A 27,390-nucleotide genomic window follows, 5' to 3' on the forward strand; every position below is an offset into this window, starting at 1 on the left:
TCCTTTCTTCTCAAACAGGAAAAACATGAAACTTTTTCCTTCTATCACTAACTAGTTTTGAAAATGGGAGATTTAATCTTTTTTTTTTGTAGCTTTTGAATCTGCTTTTCACTCACTGGTGTGACAAAAGAGATGTTATTATATGAATTTGATTTTTATCTCTGTTACCAAAGCTTGCACTCAGTTACCTTTGAATACCTAGGTTTTCACCTCAGGAGAACTTTCTCAAAGTTTCTTCTTTGGAAACAGCTGTTTGTTCCACGTAATGTTTTCTGGGACAAGCACATTAAATTTCATATAAGTAACATCAAATTAACATAATGGAAACAAAGAAGAAATAGTACAATAAATGGGTTGGAGAAGTGATACTGGTTTATCTGAGAGCCACAGAGAATTTATGACACTTGTCTTCAAATTTCCAGCCTTAAAAAAACCCCACATCAATAGAGTATGTGAGATGCTGAGTAGAATGAAAAATGTATTTTTATATCATTTTAGCTTTATACTTCAGTTCAAATCCTCACTCCAATGTATGAACAAGAACAGAATAAGATCCATTGCTAATATGATGTTACTCATCTAGAATCAATAATTTCACATGAAAGGTACTGCCATCTTGTCCACTATTAATGGAGGTATAAAATGAAATCCTAGCAATCTAGAAAGTTCCACAAGATTTCAGTGAATTTAAAAATTTGAAGCATAAAAACCTGTTACTTTTAATAATGCTTTCCTTTTCATATAACTTTTTGTAAAAAAACATGACCAGTAAGTCATTCAGCTGCAAACTAAGCATTTAGTGTACTTCTTACAATTTTTAAAGAAGAAAATGGATTTAATGAAGAATGGGTGATTACCTTTGTCCTAAGAACCTCCAAATATGGGCAACGCTATTACATTTGGTCATTAGTGCAATTTAAATGGGGCATGAGCTCTGGTGGCAATATACTTACCATCATACTCTGGGAAATAATCAACTAAATGGGAGTACATAATTTTCTCCTCTAAAAGATCTTTTTTATTTAAGAACAGAATGACTGAAGAATTCTGGAACCATGGATATGTGATGATTGTCCTAAAGAGTGCTTTGCTTTCTTCCATTCGATTCTGGAATTTAAAAAAACAAAAGAAATACATTTATGCAGCTGTGAAAATATTTCTTTTAAAATAAATCAGTGCAATTCCATTTTAGTTGATAAACGTATCCTTTTCACGTTTTCCATATTCTTAGCAAAATATAAGATTTAACTGATTAATTTACAATTTACAGGTACGTGGTCTATTAAATATGCAGGCAGTTTCCTTTTGCAAACTCAATGACTCAAGCATGATTATTCTTTAGAACACAGGTCATGGACACAATACCTGTAACAGGTAGTTGTAAATACTGATTATGCACCGTTATGATCAGCCAACAAATTCATAGGTACTGAAATGCATGTGGTTCAAGGCAGAGATAAATGTAGAACAAGACATAATAACCAAATTTCAAGAACTTTATTTATTTTATATGAGTTTCTTGAACTTTAAATGCAAGTAATCCTTAATTTTTTTAAAGAGATTAGCATCAAAATAGTTCCAAGTAAATTTCGAAATTACTCATTGATAACCTGAGAATATTTGCCCAAATCAAAGGCTTATGATATAAAATGTTACAAATGGTAAATTTGTTTCTAACATCGAGTTAGCCTTTACTTAAGCCTTGTTTAATTGCTCCTGCAAAGCATTTTGCATGATAGTGGAAATTTAAATAAGTGAAGCATACAGTGTTCCTGACACTGTAAAATTCTGTGTGGTTCAATACAATTCTGCAGAACCGTTAGGCTGACACGATGGAGTTAATACAATGTCAGAACAAATTGAGTTCAGAACCAGGAATTAACTCTGCTTCTTTATTATTTGAAAATTCGAATGCAGGCCTGCTTAGCTACTATGGAAGCTTTTTTTAGGAGATGCCTCTTGAATACAAGTTTCACCACCAAACAGGCTGTTATGACCAGATTAGTAAGAGATGCGTCTGCCCAAATTAGTGTGTAAACAAGGCCATATGCCAAATTCCATAGTACAGATTTTATTTAACAGTAAATGTGAGGTAGAGAGATAGAAAGAAATAAGAAGAAGGAGGGGAGAGAGAGTGAGAAAGAAATTAAGCAAAGATACCACCACCATGTGGATTCCTGCAGCATTCTTCACCCTGGTCTTAGGTGGTGGGAGTCGGAGAGTCATTCTACTGGAGGTAGCACCTTTATACAGTCCAAGTTCCATGTATCCAAGGGGTGGTTGCAGATGTTCCCACAACTTGGACTGGCATGGGTGTAACAGTGGTTTCTTTTCCCACAGTCTCCACAGTGGAATTTTGTCCAGTGTGCTAATTCCAAACCTTCACTTCTTGTTTAGGCCTGGAATTTGCCCCTTCCTTTTTGCCATCCGTGCTTATCTCAAGTTCCTGTCGTGGTGGCTTATCTTACAGGAATAGTGTTTTGAGACATGCAATTGCATTCTTTAAATCCTCACACAGGCTTCTAGAGAACAAATTCAAACTGAATCTTGCAGATTCTGATGCTGCTGAGCCATAGAATCATAGAATTGTTTAAGTTGGAAAAGGCCTAAAAGATTATTGAGTCCAACCATTAACCTAACACTACCAAGTCCACCACTAAACCATGTCCCTAAGTGCCACATCTGCACATCTTTTAAATACCCTCAAGGGATGGTGACTCAACCACTTTCCTGGGCAACCTGTTTGAATGCTTGATAACCCTTTCTGTGAAAATTTCCTAATATCCAACCTGAACCTCCCCTGGTGCAACTTGTGGCCATTTCTGCTTCTTCTGTCAATTGTTACATAGGACAAGAGATGGATACTGTTACAACCTCCTTTCAAACACTTGTACAGAGCAATAAGTTCTCCCCTGAGCCTTCTATTCTCCAGACTAAAAACACTCATTACGCTCAGGTACTCCTCATAGGACTTATGTTCCAGATGCTTCACCAGCTTGGTTACTCTTCTTTGGATGTGCTCCAGCAACTCAATGTCTTACTTGTAGTGAGGGGCCCAAAACTGAACTCAGGATTTGAGTTGTGGCTGCACCAGTGCTCAGTACCTCAGTACAAAGGGATGAACATTTTCCTAGTCCTGCTGGCCAGATTATTTCTGATGCAAGCCAAGATTCCATTGGCCTTCTTGACCACCTGGGCACACACTGGCTCATGTTCAGCTGGCTGTCAACCAATATCCCCCATATCCTTTTCTGTCGGGCAGCTTTCCAGCCATTCTTCCTCAAGCCTATAGCATTGCATTGGGTTATGACCCAAGTGCAAAACCCGGCACTTGGCCTTGTTGAACCTCATACAGTTGGCCTCAGCCCATTGATCTAGCCTGTCCAGATGTCTCTGCAGAGCCTTCCTACTGTCCAGCAGATCAACACTTCTGCCCAAACTTGGTGTCATCTGCGAACTTACTGAAGGTGCACTCAATTCCATTGTCCAGATCATTGATAAAGATCTTAAGCAAGATTGTCCCCAATGCAGAGCCCTGAGGAACACTGCTAGTGACCATCTGCCAATTTAATTTAACTCCATTCACCACAAGTCTTTGGACCCATCCAGCCAGACAGGTTTTTACCCAGCAAAGAGTATACCTGTCCACCCAGTTTCTCATAGTGATATGGGAAATGGTGTAAAAGGCTTTGCTAAAGTCCAGGTCAACAACATCCACAGTGGGTCACCTTGTCATAGAAGGAGATCAAGTTAGTTAAACAGAACCTGCCACCAGTAGACTTGGGTGGATCTTAACCCAACATCCCATGTCTACCCAAACCCTGTGGCTCCTGCTAAGGCTATGGAGTTTTCTGTTACATTTTGCTTTCCACCCCGGGGTGTGCCTGCCTCTGTTGTTCCAGCTGCCACTCCGAGGTTCTTACTACAGCTTATTTCACCATCCAGAGAGGCACTTGGACCAGCTGCCCCAGGAGGTTTGTAAAGGAAGCCCCTTCTAGCTCTCTCCCGCCAGCTTGACCGCCATTGCTGATGTGGAGCGAGGCAGTTGAGCTTGCACTACAATGCTCCCTGAAGCCACAGGAGAATCATCACACATGCCCTTCCCACCAGGATCTACAGCACCCCTGCTGACTGTGACCATAACTAGACCAACGGGGAAAGTGCTTGACAGCTGAGAGAAGGCTGTTGTGTTTCTGTTTTTGTTTGCTGTTGCTGATGTTGTTAATGTTTTTTTGCCTTATTATATATATACATTCTAGTAAAGAACTGTTATTCCTTTTCCCATATCTTTGCCTGAAAGGCCCTTATTTTCAAAGTTATAATAATTTGGAGGGAAGGGGGTCATCACATTTTCCATTCCAAGGGAGGTTCCTGCCTTCCTTCGCAGACACCTGTCTTTCAAGCCAAGACATGTAATCAGTTGCATTGAATTCAGTGGTGCAAGAATTTCATTCAAAAAGGAGAAAAACTGAAATATCAACAAAGCTGAGCATAAAACATAAGCTCTTAGGTCAATTGTTAAAACAAAGTTTCGAAGCTTCCTTTTATAAGTTTCTAATATACAGACTGAATAATCATATCATAGTTAAAACTTGAGGGGAGTCAGAGAAGGGGAAAAGCTGAAGGAGTACATGTCCTAAATTCACACAGGTTTTTTTAAATCAGTTTTGTTTTCTGTGGTTTTGTTTCAGTTTTTTACTGTCACAAACTACACTCACACCATGGAAAATAGTATCTCTAACTATTAAGGTTTGAGAAAATAAAATACCTAACATACTCTAAAGACAGGAGCATACTTGCATCTTCTTCTGGTGTCTTAGCAGTAATAAATCCTGTAGGATTTAGCTCTTCCATTCTGTCCCTGTAATTGCTACCTTCAGGTGGGTGGTCTTTCCAAAACTGAGCCCCTCCTTCAGAAGTATATAAAAATATTTATCAGGCTTTTTCCCTTTCCAGTTGTTATAAGGAAGGTAGACAGGATTTTGTTAAAAAAACATTAAACTCTAAGTACTTTTTAAAAACAGTCCCAAAAGATATCACTGTAAACCTGAATTAAAAATGTTTTATTATGAAAAACTATTAGCCTGTTGCTTCTATTGAATCGCTCATGTGAATAAAACCTCTTGATTTTGTAGTTTGATAGAAAAAGAAAGTGGAGGCATAACAAAAGAAGCAAAGAGATGAAATATTATAGCTTAAATACTGATAGAATACTAATAGAAAGTAATGGACTTTTAATGAAAATTAGAAAATATTTACATATTTACAATGAGGAACAAGTGCAGTAAATTTATTTTGGGGTAGCTGATAAATATTCAATTTAAGCCTACTGGATAAATATTAGGAGAATTAATTTACTGCTATGAATGTCTTATTCCTGGGCAACCTGCTTTATCTGGCCTTGATTAAACAGGGAGGTTGGACTAGATAATTTCAAGATGCCCCTTCCCACTTCAAACATTCTGTGATTCAGCAAAGTACTTAAGTCTAATTCTAACTCTAAATATGTATGTATTTCTGCAAAACTGATCCTTTGCTTACCATTACACATAAGAGAGAAATTGTGTTGTAAAATGACCTGTTAGGAATTGAGTAGAAAAATTTTATCATATGCGCATCTGTTGCTGAATAGTTCTTCCCAAGAGGAAACCTCCTACATTCTTTGCACTAAGATACTCGGACACTTACATTTGGAGAATTTTCCCTTTATTTCACCATAAATTGCTCATTTATATGGATCCACTTCTTGAGCTTGTCGAGGTCCCACTGGATAACATCTCATCCCTCATCACTCAGCTTGGTGCCATCTTCAAACTTGCTAAGGGTGCGCTCCATCCCTTTGTCTATGTCATTAGTGAAGATATTAAATAGCATTGGTCCCAATACAGCCCCTGAGGGACACAGTTGTGACTGGTCTATATCTGGATATTGGGTTAGTAGATGGTGTCAGGGAGCAGAATGGTCCCCTTGTTATCCAGGAGGAGGCAGTCAGAGAACTGCTGAGCCACTTGGATATTCATAAAACTATGGGACCAGATGAGATCCATCCCAGGGTGATGAGGTGTCCTGGTTTGGAGGACAGGTGTCTGTTAATAAATGCAGAAGCCTCTCTTTAAAATGGAGAATGTAAACCCCCTCCCTCAGGGGATTTAAGGGTTAAATAGAATGAAGAGTAAAACATATGTTGTGAATTACTTAAGGAATGCACATAGGAGACCCCTGATGTATAGATCCTGCTGGGCTTGCAAAAATGAAGGGGGTCCCTCTTCGTAAAAGTGCAGAGTCTGCAAAATATCACAACCAAGAGACTACAGCGCATGTGTAGAAAGACAAGGTGAGAAGTTCAACAGTGAGGAAGACTGCTGTTCTTCATCATTTCCAGCTCACCGACTCATCTAGAGACCAACGACCCAATAAACTACGCAGCCGCAATGAATATGCAGCTGATTTCCATACTGAGCGGGGAGCAGGCGGGGCAGATAATCAATATGTATAGGCGATTTAGAATATGCATGAACTTCCTAGATAAATAGAAGAGTAGAGATCATGTAAGGTACGCAGGATTTGGGAAGATGCTCTCCCCCTGCGTCCACCGCTGAATAAAATACGTACCTACTCCACAACTTTATAGGTTGTGAAATATATTTCCGTGCTTCATTTTGGCACCTCAGATGGGACCTTGCTGTCTGTCTGCAGGATCGGGCTGAGGGCGGATGGCTCCACGGCGCGCCCCGGGATTTCTTGGAGGAGACCCCGACCCCGGCTTGCTTACTGCAGCGACAGCAAGGACCACTGGCAGGCGGATGAAACGGTACGTATTAAATCTGGGGGGTTTGTAAGTACGCGCGACTGAAGGGCTGTTGATAAATCGCAGGAGACGTCCTGCGTACAATGAAGTCTCTGGGTAGGTAGGGCTTGCAAGCAGCAAGCCGGTGGGGTTACTGGCAGAGGGATACGAGCAACGGAGGGGCCTCTCCATTCCCTTGGCCTCCGCTGGTCGAGAAGGGAGGAGGGGGGCCGGTGAAGGAATTCGCTATCTGATAGAGCAGCCATAGAGTGACCCTAGAACGCGGGTCGAGTGGATTCCTGCTCCCGTGTTATCGGAGCTAAGGTGGTGCGTGCGTTGGAGTCCGGACATTGTGAGCAAGGTGAGTGTGTGAGTGAGTGAGATGTGCCCAGGAGGGGAGTAAGTGTGGGGCATTTGCTTCAGAAAGGCAGAATTGTTGTGTAGTGTGTGGTGTGATGCGAGCGGGACCGTGGCTGTGCTGAAAACATAATGATTGTAAATAAAAAGTATGAATAATAAATGTGCTGTGTTTGTACAAGAGCGGGTGTGCTGCGTTGGTGCATTGTGTGCTTTCTTTGTGTACTGAGAAGGGTGAAAAGGGGTCCCATTTCCAATGGTTTGGGCATGATCCTTGGGAATTTGTGAACTTAATAGACAGCCACATAGAGAGAGGAAACAAATAGGCTGATCTAGCAGTTGCTATTGTGTGTGGGAAGGAGATTAAAAAAAAAAAAAAATTCTAAAGTTCAGTAAGGAAAAGTTTAGGTGTAAGATAAGCAGGGGACGAAAAGAGAAGATAATGGGATCTACACAGAGCACAGAAGTCCCAAAAGCCAGCCCATTGGGTTGTGTTATAACACATTGGAAAGAATTTGCAGGAACTGGTGGCACTGAAAATAAATCCACCCTAATTAAATATTGCAGCCATTGGTGGCCACTTTATAGAATAGACCACAGGGCAAGGTGGCCACCCACTGGGACTTTAGATTACGATACCCTGCTGCAACTAATGTTTTTAAGAAGAGAGGGCAAATGGAGTGAGGTCTCCTACTCTGACGTTTTTCTCTCTCTGAAACCACTCTGAATGGCAGAGAGACTGTGGGATTAAGGCACCCTCTGACCCTCTAGTTTTGGCCCTTGAGAAGGAAAGGAAAGCAAATAAAGGGAAACTTGAAAGGCGTTGTTCAGCATGTGATATTGGTGAGAGGTGTGCCAGAGTAGACAAAATGCACAATTTGGATATGCAGGAACAGGGTTTGAGTGACCTATTCAAATCTCCTCCTTGAACTCAGAGACAGAAAGATGATGCTTCAGAAGGAATACTTACTCCAGCTCATTCTCCTCCTAGAAGGCCTGTGTCTTCTAGGACGAGAAATAAGGTGTTTCAAGCCCCTTTGAGAGAGGCTGTGGGACCGGAAAGAGAGAGAGTCCTAGTAAAAATACCCTTTTCCACTATTGATTTAGAAGCATGGGAAAAAGTAGCTAAAAACTACCGTAGTGACCCAATAACTACAGCAAAGCATTTTCGGTATATTATCAAGCAGCACAATCCAGATTGGTCCGATATACAATTATTGCTGGAAGCATTAACTGAAACAGAAAAACAATTAATCCAGAAAACAGCAGGAGATCTAGCAGAGGATTATTATAAGGCCCAGCAATTGGACATAAAGGACTATTTTCCCCTCCAGAATCCACAGTGGGATCCAAACAGGACAGCAGAAATGCAGAAGTTAGAAAGCTACCAAGAATGGATAGCAAAAGGGATGGAACGAGCAATACCTAAAACTATAAATTGGTCAGCATTATATGCTGTTAAACAGGGTCCCTCTGAAACACCATCTGAATTTTTGGATCGATTAAGGGATGCAATGCCTCGCAATACATCCCTAGACCCTGGAGCAGAAGTGGGAATTCAACAACTAGTGAGCTTATTTTTGAGTCAATCTACGGGGGATATTAGGTGTAAGCTTCAAAAAATAAAAGGGCCTGAGGGAAGAAATTTAGAGAATTTACTAGATGAGGCGTGGAGAGTATTTAGCAATAGAGAAGAGGGATATAAGCAGAATGTGAGGAATTTGGTGGCAGTAGTGAGAGAAGAGAGAGGAGGACAAAGTCGTGGGCAGGGTCGAGGAGGGGGACAGGGGGGCCCACCTCGATTGGGTAAAGATCAGTGTGCATTTTGTAAAGAGTTTGGGCACTGGCAGAATGAATGCCCTAAAACGGAGGAGGGACAAGGGAAAAGACATGATCGCACATGTAAAAGGAAACTGAAGAGGACCGGGAGATCTACCCCCAGCAGATCCCCTGGTTATAAAAATGGAGCTGGGGGAGGAGGGAAAGGGGGTAGAGTTTTTAATTGATACAGGAGCGGCATATTCAGTATTGAACAAGGCCTTAGTGCCTGTGGGAAAAGATTATGTTACAGTACAAGGAGTCACTGGCCAGTCTGAAAAGGCTTATTTTTGTAAACCTCTAAAATATAAATTTGGGAAACAATGGGGCACTTATAAGTTTTTATACATGCCAAATTCCCCAAAGGCGCTCCTGGGAAGAGACTTATTGGAACAATTACAAGCGATCATTGTATTTAAGGGTGGGGAGATTACTTTGGAGGTAAACGACCAACAATATATAGAAGTGTTGAGCTTAATATTGACAATCACTGAAATTGAGGAAGAAATTAGAGAAGAAATAATTAGTCAGGTGTTTCCCGGAGTATGGGCTTCTAATGTGCCAGGGAGAGCGAAAAACACACCTCCTATAATAATTAAACTCAAAGAAGGGAAACGACCAGTCAGGATCAAGCAGTATCCTTTGAGAAAAGAGGACAGAGAAGGAATTAGGCCAGTGATTGAGAACTTCCTAAACTAGGATTACTAAAAGAATGCCAATCTGAGTTTAATACTCCTATTTTACCTGTTCGGAAACCTGATGGGTCATACCGGGTGGTGCAAGACTTGAGGGCTGTTAATAAAATAACTGAAGATCTTTATCCAGTAGTGGCAAACCCATATACTTTATTAACATGCTTAACACCAGAGTTTACTTGGTTTACTGTTTTAGACCTGAAAGATGCCTTCTTTTGCCTCCCTCTCCATGAAGCCAGTCAGAAAATTTTTGCAATTGAATGGGAAAATCCTAAAACTGGACGGAGAACTCAACTCACATGGAAAGTACTCCCCCAAGGGTTTAAAAATTCTCCTACTTTGTTTGGAGAGCAGCTTGCCAAGGACTTAGAGGCCTGGGAGGCCCCCTCAGAAGAAGGAAAGCTGCTGCAGTACGTAGACAATCTTCTAATAGCCACTAAGATGGAAGAAGCATGTGTGGCCTGGACGGTCTCTTAAACTTTTTGGAACTTCAGGGGTATAGAGTATCAAAGAAAAAGGCTCAGGTGGTGAAGCAGAAGGTTATCTACCTGGGGTACGAAGTTAGTGCTGGACAACGAACCCTAGGGCAAGATCGTAAAGAAACAATATGCCAAACTCCACAACCCCAGACAATAAAGGAACTGCGAACCTTTTTAGGGATGACAGGATGGTGTAGGTTGTGGATTTACAACTATGGGTTGCTTGTTAAACCTCTGTACACGCTCATGGCAGATGGCAGCAGAGATCTCAAGTGGACTAAAGAGGCCACTCAAGCCTTTCGTCGATTAAAGGATGCTCTTATGTCAGCCCCAGCCCTAGGACTTCCTGATGTAAGTAAACCATTCTTTTTGTTCTCCCATGAGAAACAAGGGATTGCCCTGGGAATACTAGCACAGAACCTAGGGCCATACCGAAGGGCAGTTGCTTACTTCTCTAAGCAGCTGGATGCAACAGCCAAAGGATGGCCAGGGTGCCTGAGATAGGTAGCAGCAGTTGTGAGGAATATTCAAGAGGCACGCAAATTCTCCCTGGGCCAGAAAATGACTGTATTAGTATCTCACACAGTATCTGCAGTATTAGAGGTAAAAGGGGGGCACTGGCTTTCCCCACAAAGGTTCTTGAAATACCAAGCTATTATGGTGGAACAAGATGATGTGGAAATTGTGGTGACTAATATTGTCAACCCAGCTTCTTTTCTCAGTGGAAATCAAGGAGAACCAGTACACAACAATTGTCTGGAGACTATCGAAGCCACCTACTCCAGCCGACCAGACTTTAAGGACACCCCTTTTGACGACGCAGAAACCTGGTTTACTGATGGGAGTAACTATGTCATCAGTGGGAAGCGGTATGCTGGGTATGCAGTTACCACCAGTAAAAAGGTACTGGAATCTGGATCTTTTCCAATAGATACCTCTGCACAGAAGGCTGAGATAATTGCCCTAATTTGTGCCTTGGAAATGGCAAAAGGGAAGAAAATAAATATATATACAGACTCAAGATATGCATTTGGGGTTGTGCATGCACATGGAGCTATCTGGAAAGAGAGAGGACTGTTAAATTCACAAGGAAAAAACATAAAGCATGCACAAGAAATAATGCGATTATTGGAAGCAGTCCAGATGCCTGAGAAGGTAGCAATTATGCACATTAGAGCACACCAGAAGGTGAGTTCAGAATTGGAAGAAGGAAATGAGCTGGCGGACAGAGAGGCAAAAGAGGCAGCAAAGGGGGAGATAACAATTGAGGGAATCTTGATTTCAGACGGACAGATATCCCTTGAAGGTAAGCCAATATACGATAAAAAAGATAAGGAATTAATTGAGGATCAGAAAAGAACATATAATGAGGAAGGATGGGCTGTCACTACAGAAGGGAGACTGGTTATCCCCTCCCACATACTATGGTCCCTAGTTAAAAAGGAACATCAGAAAACACACTGGGGAGCAGACGCTCTATATACCCATCTAATTGAAAAGATTACTGCCAGAAATTTATATACTATTGTTACCCAGGTTACTCGGCAGTGTGACCTTTGCCTCCAGACTAATCCTAAGAATACCCCTAAACCAAAACTTGGTCAAATTGGAAGAGGCCAGGGGCCTGGGCAGCAGTGGAAAATTGATTTTTCAGAACTTCCAAGAAAAGGGGGTTATAGATATTTACTGGTGATGACAGATACCTTTTCAGGGTGGCCAGAAGCTTTCCCAACTAGAACTGCCAAAGCCCGGGAGGTAACTAGAGTGCCGTTACAAGAAATAATACCACGCTTTGGAGTTCCAGCCACTATATCCTCCGATAGAGGACCACACTTTATTTCAGAAATAGTGCAGCAAATTAGTCGTCACTTGGGCATAAATTGGGAACTTCACACCCCATATCATTCTCAGTCAAGTGGCCAAGTAGAGAAAATGAATCATTTAATTAAACAGCAAATTGTGAGGTTAGGACAAGAAGTTTATTTGCCCTGGCCCCAATCACTCCCATTGGCATTGATGAGAATTCGAACTAAGCCAAGGACTAAAGAAAAGTTAAGTCCCTTTGAAATGCTTTACGGGAGGCCATATGGAGTGCAAAGGGGAACTTCTACCCAAGTTGGAGAGGAGACACTGGCCACCTATATGGTGGCTTTGAGCAAACAGCTCAGAAAAATTGAAAAACGTGTCTGGAACTCGGGGCAGAGGTCTGGAGGGACCAGTGCATAATATACAGCCTGGAGATTATGTATATGTTCAGTCTTTTACAGAAAAAACCCTCGAATCACAGTGGGAAGGACCATTCCAGGTGCTACTTACCACCTTCACTGCAATTAAGATCAAGGAACAGAGTGCTTGGATCCACCATTCTCGGGTGAAGAAAGCTCCAGAAGCCCCTTGGAGAGTAATATCTGGTGATAACGGACTAAAGCTCAAGTTTACACGAACAAAATGAGCATATTACAGTTAGGGGTGTTCGGTGATTCACAACGTAGAAATTTAATTATTTTGTTTGTAGGTATAACTATATTCCAAGAATTGGAAAATACCTTTAGCCAGGGCAATGTTGAATGGCCTTGGTCCCAGGCTTTTGTTCAGTACACCGGATATATGGGGAAGGTACAAAATTTGAACTTGTCACCTGTAGTCATGCATGGAAACCAGGTATATGAAAAGCAAGAATGGCAGAAACAAAAGTTGTAATCACTTCAGGGGACTATAGGAGAGACCATCAGAATAGGATGTCGAATGATTAATGGAACTACCCATGAGAAACCAACTCAAATCAGAGTCTCATCTCCCCCTGCAAACAGACATGATGAGATTTGTAACTGACACAGTGAGCCACAGTGTTGGTATAATTTTACATTAGATCAGACTGTTGAGGTGGTATGCCTTTGGGCTCATAAAGATCTTGGGCTCACATTTAAATTTAAAATAAATGCCATAACTGAACCTGTTCAGATTCAGACTCAGAGTATGCCACTTGAACTTAAACTTATGATTTATGAGGTAGGCCCATATATAGTGAAAAATACAGGTCAACAGCAATTATTATTCGATCCAGAATGGTTTCTCAAGCGTGTTGAATTGCTAATACAAACCAATATTTCAGAGATTCAACCAGCCTGTTCCTCCTTCCTAAAACCATCCCTAGAGGGGTGGGCAACATGGTTACAGAAGCAACTACACCTCAGGGATAGGATGCGAAGAGATTTAACGGGAATGTTGGGAACAGGATTAGGAATTTTAAATGGAATTGACTCTGAAATACTAGTAAATAAGCTAGCAACTGCAACAAATGATTCGACAAAACTGAGCCAACCCCTACAATCATCTTTATTGGCATTAGGAAATAGTCAGTGGCAGGTTTCAAAGGTGTTACCGAACTGGGAAAAGGCTGAGGACCAGGACCATAAATTAATAATAGACGCACTTAGCACTGTCCAAGATAATGTGTCTTTAGCTCTCAGTTGTATACAAGCGCAGTTATGGATCCAATCCACAGGTGCCTTGGCTATAAGAGAAGGGAGTGAAGGCACTTTTTCGATTGAGATCCGAAAAGTTGTTTGGGACAATGCTAATGATTTTGAAAGAAAATTTCAATCCTGGTGGACTCTAGTGAATTTCACCTATGATCCTGTTGCTAATATGGCCACTACCTTTGTGCTTACCATACGTAATGCCACAGTTTATGCTATTCACCCCATCATTGCATTGGGACTCAACCATGAGGGGAAGGTGTTGTACCCCTCAGAGCATAGGGCGTGGGCCCGGACAGTAAATGGGAAATGGCAAACTGTGAATGTAGAATCCTGTGTTACTCGAGAACAACAAGGGTTTATCTGTGAAAGCAATACAATTGATGCTCAAGACGTATGCCTTGACACCGAGCAGGGTGTATGCCACTTTGAAATTCATCCAGATGCTGATCAAAAGACTATGCTTATATATATTGGTCGAGGATGTGCATGTTTAAGAACCACTTGTGTTTTTGTAAACATAGACAATGAGAATGCAACCTTGCCTGTTAAGAATAACTCTAACTTCTGTATTTGTAATTTCGTTAGAAGTGTGGGATGTGATTTTTCATATTCGTCACCAGTTACATCCCACCAGCTGATAAGGTCTAACTACACGACATACCACGAACTGTCACCTACGCCCATTGGAATGAACCTCACATTGGTAAAGCAACTGGTAAAACATCAAGACTTAGCAAAAATTTTGGAAGAAATCAAAGAGAGTGGGCAAAATACTTTAGTCACTGTTCATCATGATGTCCAAGAAATAAATAGAGTCTTACAAAGGGTTAAGCAGGATACAAGCCACAATTGGTGGGATGCCTTTTTTGGGTGGTCCCCAACTGCAACTGGAATCTTGAATACATTATGTCATCCAGTAATTGTGTTATTGGTATTCGTTAGTCTAAGCTTACTGCTGTCTTTTGTACTACTTATTTGGAATTGGAAGATGCTACAACGGATGGCAATACTAACTTCATTGTCCAGAGTACATGGTAAGGCATTAAGACATACATATCATAAGAATGGAGAAAAAGAAATCTTGTATTAAGTAAAAGAATTTACTAATTTTCTAGAAAAGGGGGGACTGAAACAGGGGATTTAAGGGTTAAATAGAATGAAGAGTAAAACATATGGTGCCAAGGAATGCACATAGGAGACCCCTGATGTATAGATTCTGCTGGGCTTGCAAAAATGAAGGGGGTCCCTCTTCGTAAAAGTGCAGAGTCTGCAAAATATCACAACCAAGAAACTACAGCGCATGTGTAGAAAGACAAGGTGAGAAGTTCAACAGTGAGGAAGACTGCTGTTCTTCATCATTTCCAGCCCACCGACTCATCTAGAGACCACCGACCCAATAAACTACGCAGCCGCAATGAATATGCAGCTGATTTCCATATGGAGCGGGGAAACAGGCGAGGCAGATAATCAATATGTATAGGCGATTTAGAATATGCATGAACTTCCTAGATAAATAGCAGGGTAGAGATCATGTAAGGTACGCAGGCTTTGGGAAGATGCTCTGCCCCTGCGTCCAGCGCTGAATAAAATACGTACCTACTCCACAACTTTATAGGTTGTGAAATATATTTCCATGCTTCACCTCCAAATTATTATAATTTTGAGTTTAAGGGGCTCTCAGGCAAAGATATGGGAAATAGGAATAACAGTTCTTTACTAGTAAAATTAAAATAGAAATACAGTATTACAAAGAGCAAACCCAAACTATTGACAGTCAGAATATGACCTGACACCCTGTCAGACAGGGTGATGGTAGCAGTCCAATTAAATGGTGGCTGCAGTCGTCCTGGAGTGACAGATGTGGTTCAGTTGAAGCAGTGGTCCTGTAGAAGGGTGCAGTTTTCCTCCGAAGGTCCAGTGATGCTGTAGAAAAGGTCCAGTTTTCCTCTGGAATCCAGTGGAAAAAGGCTGCTTTGGTTTTCAAAATCTCAATTTTTATATAGGTAGGAAAGGCTTGGCTCCTCCTCCTGGCTGGAGCATCTCCCAATGGGTTGTAATTTTATCAGTCATACAGTGGGACTTAATTGCCCATTAGTAGACGATATCTTCCTGGAGGAAGGACAGGTTGCAAAAAAGATAAAGATGACTGCCCCACCTGGTTTTAACAGATGGCCCATTAGCAGATAATATCTCCCATGGAGATAAGGATCACTGTCCACCTGGTTTCAATAGATGGTGATAGAATACATACTTTTGGTCACATCCTGTATTGCAACCTAAGACATGAGGGAGCTGGCAGATGAGCTTGCAAAGCCACTCTCCATCATTTACCAACAGTCCAGTCTCACTGGTGAGGTTCCAGATGACTGGAAGCTGGCCAGTGTGACACCCATTCATAAAAAGGGTGAGAAGGAGGATCCTGGTAACTATAGGCCAATAAGCCTGATCTCATTACCTGGTAAGGTTATGGAACAGTTTATTCTGTCATCATGCATCACTTACATGATGGCCAGGGCAGCAGACACAGCCAGCATGGGTTAAGGAGGGGTAGGTCATGCTTGACTAACCTGGTCTCCTTTTATGACCAGGGGACCCATGTGGTGGGTGCAGGAAAGGCTGTGGATTTGTTTTAATTGGACTTCGCCAAGGCCTTTGACACTATCTTCCACAGCACACTCCTGGAAAATCTGGCAGTCCACGGCTTGGACAAGATCACTCTTTCCTGGGTTAAGAACCGGCTGAATGGCCGGGCCCAGAGAGTGGTGGTGAACAGTGCTGCATCCAGCTGGTATCCAGTCACCAGTGGTGTCCCTCAGGGGTCTGTGCTGAAGCTTGTTCTGTTCAATATTTTCATTGATGACATGGATGAGGGTATTGAGTCTTTCATTAGTAAATTTGTGGGCGACACTAAGCTGGGAGCGTGTGTCAATCTATTGGAAGGTAAGATGGCTCTGCACAGAGACCTGGAACGGTTGGATGGATGGGCAGAGTCCAATAAGATGAAGTTTAACAAGTGTTAAGTGTAGAATCCTGCATTTTGGCCACAATAACCCCCTGCAGCATTATAGGTTGAGGACTGTGTGGTTGGACAGTGCCCAGGCAGAAAGAGACCTGGGGCTACTGGTCGTCAGCCGTTTGAATATGAGCCAACAATGTGCCCTGGTGACCAAGAAGGCCAATGGCATCCTGGCCTGTATCAGGAATAGTATGGCCAGCAGGACCATGGAGGTCATTCTTCCCCTGTACTCAGCACTGGTGACACTGCACCTTGAATACTATGTCCAGTTCTGGGCTCCTCAGTTTAGGAAGGACGTTGATACTCTTGAGTACGTCCAGAGGAGGGAAACAAAGCTGCTGAGGGGCTTGGAACACAAGCCGTCTGAGGAACAACTGAAGGAGTTGGGGTTGTTTAGCCTGGAGAAAAGGAGACTCAGGGATGACCTTATCACTCTCTACAACTTCCTGAAAGGTGGTTGTAGTCAGGTGGAGGTTGTTCTCTTTCACCAAACAGCTACTGACAGAATGAGAGGGTACAGTCTTAAGCTGAGCCAAGGGAAATATAGGTTGGATACTAGCAAAAAATTTTTTACGGAAAGAGTTATCGAGTACTGGAGTCATCTGCCTGGGAAGGTGGTAGAGTCACCATCCCTGGATGTGTTCAAAAAAAGATTGGATATGGCACTTGGTGCCATAGTTTAGTTGAGGTGTTAGGGCATGGGTTGGACTTGATCATCCTGAAGGTCTCTTCCAGCCTAGTGATTCTATGTGATTCTGTGATTGAGCTATTCAGCACTACCTTCTGGATGCAACCATCTAGCCAATTCGTCATGCACCAAATAATTGAGCCATCAAATCCATGTATCTCCAATTTAGAGAGTAGGATTCTGTGGGGCACTGTGTCAATAGTCTTACAGAACTTCAGATAGATGACATCTGTAGTTATTCCCTTGTCCATTGCTGCAGTAATTTCATCAGAAGGCCACTGAGTTTATCAGACGGGAATTGCCCTTGATGAAGCCATGTTGGCTGTCTCGAATCACCTCCCTGTCCTCCATGTGCCTTAGCATAGCTTCTCAGATGTTCTGTTCCATGATCTTCCGGGGCATGGAACTGAGGCTGACAGGTTGGTAGCCATTGGATCCATGTAGCGCCCCTGTGGTATGTCATAAAAGTGATTTTTCATTTCTAGAAGTGATAAGATCCATAATGAGCCAGGAGCTATTCACTCAACCCCATTACTGGACTATCCTGTATGTACAGACTGATATGTGTACTGGTTCTGGCTGGGATAGAGTTAATTTTCTTCATAGCAGCTCATATGGTGCTGTTTTGGATTTGTGACCAAAACAGGGTTGACAATATAAGGATTTTTAATTATTTCTGAACCTGCTTTTTCAGCATCAAGGCCTGTTCTGCGTCTCATAGTGCCCTTCCAGTAAGTAGGCTGAGGTGGACAAGAATATGTGGGAAGGATGAGGGGAGTAGGATGGAGGACGTTCAGTGTTATGACATTTGTCTTCCCAAGTAATTGTTAACACATGATGGAACCCTGCTTTTCTGGAAATGGCTAAACATCTGCCCATCAATGGGAAGTAGTGAATGAATTCTTTTGTTTTGCTTTGCTTGTGTGCACAGCTTTTGCTTTACCTATTAAACTCTCTATCTCAACCACAACGATCTGGAAAAATCCTCCAGCTATATTGCTGTTTACTGTAGTTGTTTTACTTCTGCTATTGTTGGTTATTCCAAGCAAGCACCTCTTTTGAATATGCTGTGGATACTGTTCTTAAGGACAGTCATAGAATCATAGAATCATTTAGATTGGAAAAGACCTCAAAGATCAAATCCAGTCATTAATCCAGCACTGTCAAGTCCACCACTAAACCATGTCCCTAAGCACCATGCCTACACTTTTTTAAATACTGCCAGGGATGCTGACTCAACTACTTTCCTTGATAGCATGTTCCAATGCTTGGCAATTCCTTTGGTGTATAGTTTTTTCCTAATGTCAAATTGAAATCTCCCCAGTGCAACTTCAGGCCATTTCCTCTTGTTCTATTGCTTGTTATATGGGACAAGAGACTGATACCCACCTCGCTACAACATCCTTCCAGGTAGCTGTAGAGAGCAATAAGTTCTTGTCCGAGCCTCCTTTTGTCCAAACTAAACACCCCCAGCTCCCTCATCAACTCCCTATAAGGTTTGTGTTCCACACCCTTCACTAGCTTCGTTGCCCCTTTTCTGGACACACTCCAGCACCTCAGTGTCTTTCTTGTCATGATGGGCTCGAACCTGCATGCAGTACTCAAGGTGCAGCCTTACCAGTGCCAAATACAGGGAGATGATCACTGCCCTAGTCCTGCTGGCCCCACTATTTCTGATTGTGATGGTTTTGGCTGAGCTAGAGTTAATTTTCTTCCCAGTGGCTGGTATGGGGATATGTTTTGGACTTGTACTAAACACAGGGTTGATAAAATAGAGATGTTTTTGCTATTGCTGAGCAGTGCTTGCACAGAGCCAAGGCCTTTTCTGCTTTTGTACTGCCATGCTGGCAAGGAAGTTGTAGGTGCATGGTAGGTTGGGATGAGACACAGCTGGGACAGGTGACCCAAATTGACTAAATGGATATTCCAGACCATATGACATCATGTTAAGCGGAAGGAAGAAGGAGAAAAGGAGGGATATTTGGGGTGATGGCATTTGTCTTCCCGAGTAACCATTGTGCTCTCCTGGAGATCTCTGAACATCTGCCAGCTCATGGGAAGCAGTTCATTTCTTGTTTTGCTTTACTTGTGTGCATGGCTTTTGCTTTCCCTGTTAAACAGTCTAAATGGTCTTTATCTCAACCCACGAGTTTTCTGGCTTTTACCCTTCTGATTCTCTCCCAGATGCCACTGGTGGGGGAGTGAGCAAGTGGCTGCATGGAGCTTGGTTGCTGGCTAGGGTTAAACCATGAGATTGACACAAGCCAGGATGACATTGGCCTTCTTGGCCACCTGGGTACACTTCTGGCTCATATTCAGCAAACTGTTGACCAACACCCCCAGGTTCTTTTCTGCAAAGCATCTTTCCAGCCACTCTTCCCCAAGATGTCCACCAGAACTTTGCTGATTGGTATCCTAACTTGCTAATTCTCTCAGGCACTGGTGAATGTCAGGGCGGGCATTGATTGTTGGATTTGTACATAGCGTCCTGGTGTGCTGGTTTTCCACAATTTACATTTGGTGAAGAGGGAAGAAGCCACTCATGGAAGTGACTTTTCTGAGAGGAGCTTCTGAGAGCTTCCTCTGTCTGACAAAAACCAATCAGTGATAAGTTTTGAGAAGTGACAACCTGTTAAACCACTGAGAAAGCTGAACACACCTCTGTGAACACACATTTTAAAATGAAAAAAACCCAAGAATCCCTCTTTAGGTTCCAGCTTCTCAGTAGGTAACTAGTCTGGCTGGGCCAGGCCCAGCGCAGCCCATGGGCCTGGAAGGGCTGAGCAGAGAGGGGCCCTGCCTCTGCTGCAGCGCTAGCTGGGCCAGGTTTCCCCCCGAGCACAGCCAGGCAGGCCGGCAGTGTGGCTGAAATGCTGCCACTGCTAAGTTGCACCTGAAATCACCAGGCAGGGGGAGGAGAGGCCATCGGCCACTGGGATCCTGGCTACTTCCCCCTCCATCCAGTGTGGCCAGACCGGCCTGTGGCTCAGCTGGAGTGCTGCTGCTACTGAGTCTCACCAGAAACCGCCAGGCCGCAGGAGCAGCTATGGGCCAGGCCAGGCCCCCTCTGCCATGATCAGCGTGGCAGGGCCCTGGAGGCTGCTGGGCAGGGGGAGGGAAGACCATCAGCCTGTAGCTGGAATTGAATGCAGCGAAAGCCAGAAAACAGCCATGCAACCAGAGCAGCAACCACTGTATCTTACTGGGCCCCTTCTATCCTGGTCCAGCCCCCAGCGTGGCCTGAAATACTCCATACCAACTACTCCAGCTGCTGCCTGGGCAAGATATTAACTCTTTCCCTGCACAGATGAAACCTACAAACATTGATTCTCTCTCTTGAGTGAAAGAAAAGGATAGACATAAAGACACACAGAGAAACATGGAGACATCAAGGTCAGTAAAGAAGAAAGAGTCAGGTCCCAGATGGGATAGGAAGATGAGAAGGTGTCTTAAGCTGAAATTATCTTGTAAGCTATGGTGATGGACTATGATATATTGAATATCCCTGTAAGTCATAGAAGTATGGGGGGGGGGGGGGTGAAACATTCACATTGTAGATACAAGCAAAGGCATCCATGCTGAACAAGCAGATGTTGAAGTAGCTGTGATTTGATGAGAAGCTTGAACAGAAAGAGAGGAGAGTGATGAAGACCCTTTGCCCCCAGGGAAGAAGAAGATCTCTATTCCCAGAGATGAAGATGATTTCAGAGATAGATTGAAGAGAACCTTTGCTTCTGAACAGTTAATCCATAAAAGTGTACCCCATTGGCTGTTGGGGATGAGGAAATAGAAAAACCTTATAAATATGAGTGCTTGGTGAGGGATTTTGAAACCATGGGTGAAATGGAAATGATAGCAGTTTTCGATTGTGGGGCTGAAAGCAACCATGTGAAGGTTTAAGGCCTCTTCCTTTGTTTGGATAATGCTAAATGCCACAAATACTGAGGAGCTAACAGACATCCTGTTCCAAGTATGGCAGGAAAGGTTTAGACATAAGGTTTATAGATAAGAAAGCCATAAACCACGGTAATAGAACAATTCTTATAGGTTGCATGCAAATATTAGGAAATTAGTATTTTGTAGTAGACTGGTTAATGGAAATTAGAATATTCAACATAGAAGAATACTTATTGTATTTTAAATGGGAAATTGCTCTCTTATCCTCTCTTTCATCCTCTTTACTCTCTATGCTCTATTCTCTCTTATCATCTCTTGCTCTCTTATTCTCTCTTACACTATCTCCCTCTCATACTTCTCTCTCCGTTCTGCTCTAAGTTGCACAGGCAGCACTTAGCAGGACCCTGTACACCCATGCCCTAACAATAGACTACAAACTTCAAGACCAGAATATAGACAGCTCCTGAGTCTGTCCTGACAACCGTCCACCCGACACTAACCCCCACAATTGGCCAAAGAGTGAGCCCTCGAAAACAGTTGTAGGGAAAACTGTGAGTTGAGGGGAGAGACTTTTACACTGTGATCAGATTTCCATTCTCCTGGGTGGCTGATTCACTGTGACATTGAAGCCACAAGAGAACTGTTTTCTTGTGGAGAAGTCTCCATAGCATGACGAGAGAGACTCCTCCCTGAGTGAACTGGAGAAAGACCATTTTTAGAGATGGTAAACTGACTGATTTGTTTCTGTACATTGTCAGTGTGAAAGAAAAGAGGATGTAGGGGGGAGGAGAAGTGTTCTGAAGGTTTTATTCTGATTCTTATTCTTTCTTTTAGTTTCTGCTAATAACGTTTTTCTTTATAACTTAAAGTTTGAGCCTGCTTTGACATCTTCCTAACCCTATCTCACAGCAAGAAATGAGTAAATAATTCTAGTGGGTGCACAGGCAATTTGGCCAGCATTAAATCCACCACAATCTGTGAACCAAGGTTTTCCTGTGATAGGAATGCTGGTATTGGTGGAATTGTGGGGCTGTGCACCTACAATTTTTATTAGATATTACTCTGTTTAGGCTAGTCTCTCAAACACTGACTACCGACTGCCACTTTGGTAAATCATGAATAAGAATTTTATGCCCTCCAAAACTTTATGGGCTATCATCTGTCCCATGATAAATTATGCAGCAACGTCCATCCTACACCATGCAAATCTACCATGCCAATATTGAAAATTGCCTGAAAGACACTGCTTGCTGCTGTGACCTTATCAAAATAGGTGCCCCTGGCCTATACTGACTGTGCAGCAGCTATGCCATGAAAATTCTCCCATGGAGAGAGAGCAAGTCTGTGCACCAAGACTTATAGTTTGTGGGAGTCCAGAGAATTCCTCTGGCTTCCCTGGAAGGTTTACAACCCCCCTGGCGGGGTCCCCAAAGACCCTCAAATGAGACCCAGGTGTCTCAGAGGCTGGATTTAGCTCCTTGGAACAATTTACCAACATTGAGAGAAGAAATGCAAGCTGCAAAAATAAGTAAAGTGTAAATTAGACTGTTAGAATGTAGAATTAGCAGATTTCTAGAATGTTTGTGATAAGGGACATGTGGCCAAGATGGAGAATTTGGGATGTGGATACCTCTTCCTCCTTCTTCTCCGTGTCATCCATGCTGGGTGACATGCTGGCACTTTTAGATTGGATGGGGACAGAGCTGGACCATGTTACAAGATTGTATTGTATTGGGAGTAATTTGTAAATACCTAGTACGTAATTTAGACTATATAAGTCCTGCCTCTACCAGGCAGATTCTGCCATGGACGTCTGGCGAGCAGACCACTGACCACTGGACAAAGCATTCCTGAGATAAGAAATAATAAACAACCATGAAAACCTCTAAGAACAGCCTCCTGCAGTCTCTCATCGGTGGGCATCGGAAAGAGCTGGGGTCCAGAACACCTGCATGTCCTGCAGAGGTGATCTCAGGTCTAAGGAGACACCTTGGACAGAGACAATAGTGCCTGTAATGCATGTTGAAGTAAGCCTCTTTAGGACCCATGTCCATAATTATCCTGATGCCCTGCGACATTGATGTGGTTTTAACTCTTTAGTAGAATAAGGATGCATATTTCACCAGTTTCCCTGGTCCCTCCTTCCTTGTCTAGGGGTCTCTGAGCTGGAGAAAGCAATCATCAATCTCTCTGCTACTCTGGAAAATACAGAAAATATAACAATTGATGCCATCCAAGCACTGCAGCAAGAAGTTGCTCAAGTACCACAGACTACTGTTCAAAACCACTAGCTTCAGAGTACTTGACACCTACACAAGATGGCATTTGCACATTAGTAAATACTACCTGCTGTGTCTTTGTCAGCCAAGATCTGTGCATTGAGACTGACCTTAAGAAAATCCAGGAACAACTAAAGCCCTTGCACCAGGCAGCAACTGAAGATATTGATTGGGGAATTGGCAAATTGTGGTCATGGCTTACCTCTTAGCTCCCAAATCTCTGGGCATCTGTCAAAATATTTTTGGCTGTACTTTTTGTAATTATCTACTTTATTATCATTATTTATGTTTTGTTTCATATCAGTGGATGAGGTTGTGGACTGTGTTGCAAAACATTTCCAGTCATGTCAAGCCACTCTCTGACTGGGGTTGGGGCCACTAGATATACACAAAAGCTGGTTGTAGTCGCTTTCACAGCCTCTCTTACAGCAATTGGGAAAATGCAGTAGCCATTGTGGCAGGACATCCCCCCTCTACCACAAAAAAGCTTATCTACTCTGTCCATCAGCTGGTGCATAGATCCAGACATTGCCCTCCCTCAGATGAATTACTGAGGGAGGTGAGATCCCCAGTTGATAATAAACATCCCTTGCCTTGAAAGAGAGATGTAGACATAAGCCAGGAATCCTTGACTTAAATGCACTACTTTTATAACTATAAAATCTACACAAACTTTCATGGAGGCAGAAGTCTACTACACACTCCCTGGAAATGTGTAGGACTTCTTCCCGAAACTTGAACGCATCTTCTTGGTTACCTTTCCAGAAACTGAGAGGAAAGGATCCTATGTGTGCCCCATCAGAAACTGGATGGTAAGATAGATTGAATCCAAATCTATACTATACTATAGTATACTATACGTAATAATACATACCTCACTCGTGCACTGTATTGTTTATTTACTAGTAGTGTTTATTTTGTTTATCCTGTGTAGTAAGCAATCTGTTAAAGTCTTATGTCTGTTAAATTTGTCTTTTAAATAAATAATTAATTTTGTAATAGACCTAATCAGCCATGATTAAGAACTCACTAGCAAGAGTGATCTGGGGTGCAGGCCACCCCAAACAGAGCTATGCCAGAAATCGGAGTCAAAGGCAGGATTTGTTTAAGCTCTCCTTTCCATTCATAACAGTAATCATCTCCCAGATGCCTACACAACTGATACTTGATAGAGGTGATTCTACAGTACCTGTCTCATGATACACCACCTTTCAACCTCTGACTGCAAAACACACCCTGCAGGTGTTGGAACACCAACCTCACCTACATTATTATATAACTAACAACCCATCGAAATAACACCCTTGCCTATAACTCCATGTCAAGTGATGATTTGAGAGAATTACAGGGTGGAAGTGACATCTTGCCTTCTGACACCCTGTCCCTTAAACAATATTGGTATCTTAGTCAGTCTGCCAACACTCCACCCCTGACCTACATTGTCACAACTCTTTTCCACATTTAAAAGACATTTGCATGATTGGCTGTTTCTGCCAGATGACCCAGATGCCAAATGTCCCTGGCAGTCCACCAGAGCAATGGCATTGTTTATGATCCTGTACTCACTATTGGTGATTGGGTGAGTTGCTATATGGGGGAATTGTTGTTCATCCTTCTTCCTTCCTGAATAAAGCTTTGTTTTAGAATGCATTGTCAGACTCCACTACTGTTTGGACGACAACATCAAATATATGTCTTACAAAACAAAATAAAAGCATTCTGATACCTGCCAAGTTAAAAAATTGCAAAAATAAATGAGAAGATATATTCAGTATATAAGCAACTGATTTTTTTTCTTTGTAACAGATGTACTTTTTAAGATGTTTGATGATATAAAGACTGCAATGAGATTATTTTATGGGAAAAATATAAATTTAGAAGCTTTCAGAACTCCTAGTCTTTTTTTGAAAAATTAATATTGAAAAGTTGAGAATACAATCATGACTGCCCCAGGACAACTGTTTTACCTTGGTATGTCAATCATTCTCTTTAATGATTAAATCAACATATACATATATAGTCATGAAGAACATTAAAATATTTTCTTTTTTTCAACTAAATTTTGTAAATGAATGCTAAACATTTGCATAGAACAGTGCTGGTTTGTAACTCATGTAAGTTTGATGAATAATGGGAATGGCCTTTATGAAAGAAAAAGTCCAATTATTAAATTTCCCCACTAGTCTTTAAAACTGCGTGCAAAACACTGGATACTCCTGCACTTTTCCTACTTAGTTCATGTATCACCACCCATGAGTTTCTTACTTCTGTTATTCTTTGAAATAACAACACAAGTAGGAAATATAAGCCAATATAAATCCTATACTTTAAGTCAATGGAATGAAGTTTACTACTTTAGGGTCTGTTCTAGCAAAAAACCTATGAATTTTGTTTTAATTCAAATTGTATTTTTATGGTTCTGCTACACAACATCAACCATGCCAATAGTTAAAATAAGAACATTTCTCTACAGTCAGCTATTCCACCTTTAACACAAAATAGATGGGGTTTCACTGACCTTCCATGGAAGAGATCAGTTTGTGTCATATTATTTGAGGATTAGCATCTTAATCCATGTAGAACTTCTCATTTCATTCCATGCAGTTGCATACAACTGGTAGACAATTGGAAAACCACCAGGACTGGACAAGCCAGCCTGCTTTGAAAATGTCTTAAAAGGACTAGCAATCTGTTTTGCTGTTTAGCATGAAGTATCCAATCTATCATTACATTTTACTGGTCCAAAAAATTTAATATCCAAATAAACATGTAAAAACACACACACACACCAAAGCTCTCTACCAACTTGTGTTTTACTCAGTTTGCAAATAAAATTTAAAATTAATTTTAGGGAAAGTATTTTTTCTTAAAAACTGCTGATTTATGCTAATGCTTGCTTACCTCATTGTCGGACTCCACAAGCACTTGATCATATTCACTAAGAGCTACTAGGAACATGATAGATGTGACATTTTCAAAGCAATGTATCCATTTTCTTCTTTCCGATCGTTGGCCTCCTACATCCACCATTCTGCAAAATTAACAATGATTGCATCAACTCCACAAATACCTTTGCACATAAACATACAAACACATGAAACACTGAATTCAAGAATTTAGTTGAAAAAAATTTGGTTCTTCTTGAAACTGTTACGATTCATATTAAAGACTAATGGAATGTGTTGTAAATAAATAAGTTATCATATTTGCTTTTTAGTTTGATGTGTTTTCTGAATGGATCTCAAAGCCCTCAAACTTCTGTTATTCAAAACAGTTATGATTCTGAGTCATGATTTTAGAATGTATGCTCTGTATATTCAGCAGAAACACTTCCACAGAATTAGGTTGATGGCCTGCCATTTACCCAAGAAATTGACAGTCAAAATTCCAAACTTGCCAAGGCTGTCTAATTTTAAGAGTATAAATAGAATATAATCTGTATTTACTGAAGTTGTTAATAACCAAAATAAAACTTGAATTTGCTGGCAGAGTGTGCATCAAATTTATTATGGATCTCAATGTAACTAGACAGGTGTCTAACTTGTACTTGTAACTGCATAGTTATTCTTTAGCAGTTGTATTTGCCCTCAGAATGAGCTGAGGGGAAAATTATTTGTAGGAATGGCATTAAATTTGCAAAATATCACTTCTCTATAAAAATCAAGTATAGAAGTGGTACCTTTCAATTTTGTAATTATTTATAATAGAACATTTGTACTAATTTTATTGAAAAATTACTTCCAGTTTTTCTATCAATCATAACTACCTTCAGAAAAAGACAAATCTGTCTCTCATCCTCTTGACACCTTTAACAACATCTACTAATCATATATGAACAAAAAACATGAAAATAAAATTAACACCAAGCTCAAATTTAAAAACATTGAATAAT

At 41.7% G+C, this 27,390-nt stretch overlaps 1 protein-coding gene across 2 annotated transcripts in view; it reads right to left on the reverse strand.

Moving 5' to 3' along the window:
• Positions 1-27,390, reverse strand: part of LOC306814087 (guanine nucleotide-binding protein G(q) subunit alpha) — a 215,018-nt gene that overhangs the window by 14,707 nt on the left and 172,921 nt on the right. For both annotated transcript variants that reach the window (XM_079329802.1, XM_079329803.1), the window contains exons 5-6: positions 26,400-26,529; positions 954-1,107 (exon numbers count right to left, since the gene is read on the reverse strand). In XM_079329802.1, the coding sequence (XP_079185928.1) occupies positions 954-1,107; positions 26,400-26,529 (284 nt within the window). The remainder of the gene's footprint in view (positions 1-953; positions 1,108-26,399; positions 26,530-27,390) is intronic.

This window comes from Erithacus rubecula (assembly GCF_903797595.1).
Source record: "Erithacus rubecula genome assembly, contig: SUPER_W_unloc_2, whole genome shotgun sequence".
Classification (NCBI taxonomy): Eukaryota; Metazoa; Chordata; class Aves; order Passeriformes; family Muscicapidae; genus Erithacus; species Erithacus rubecula.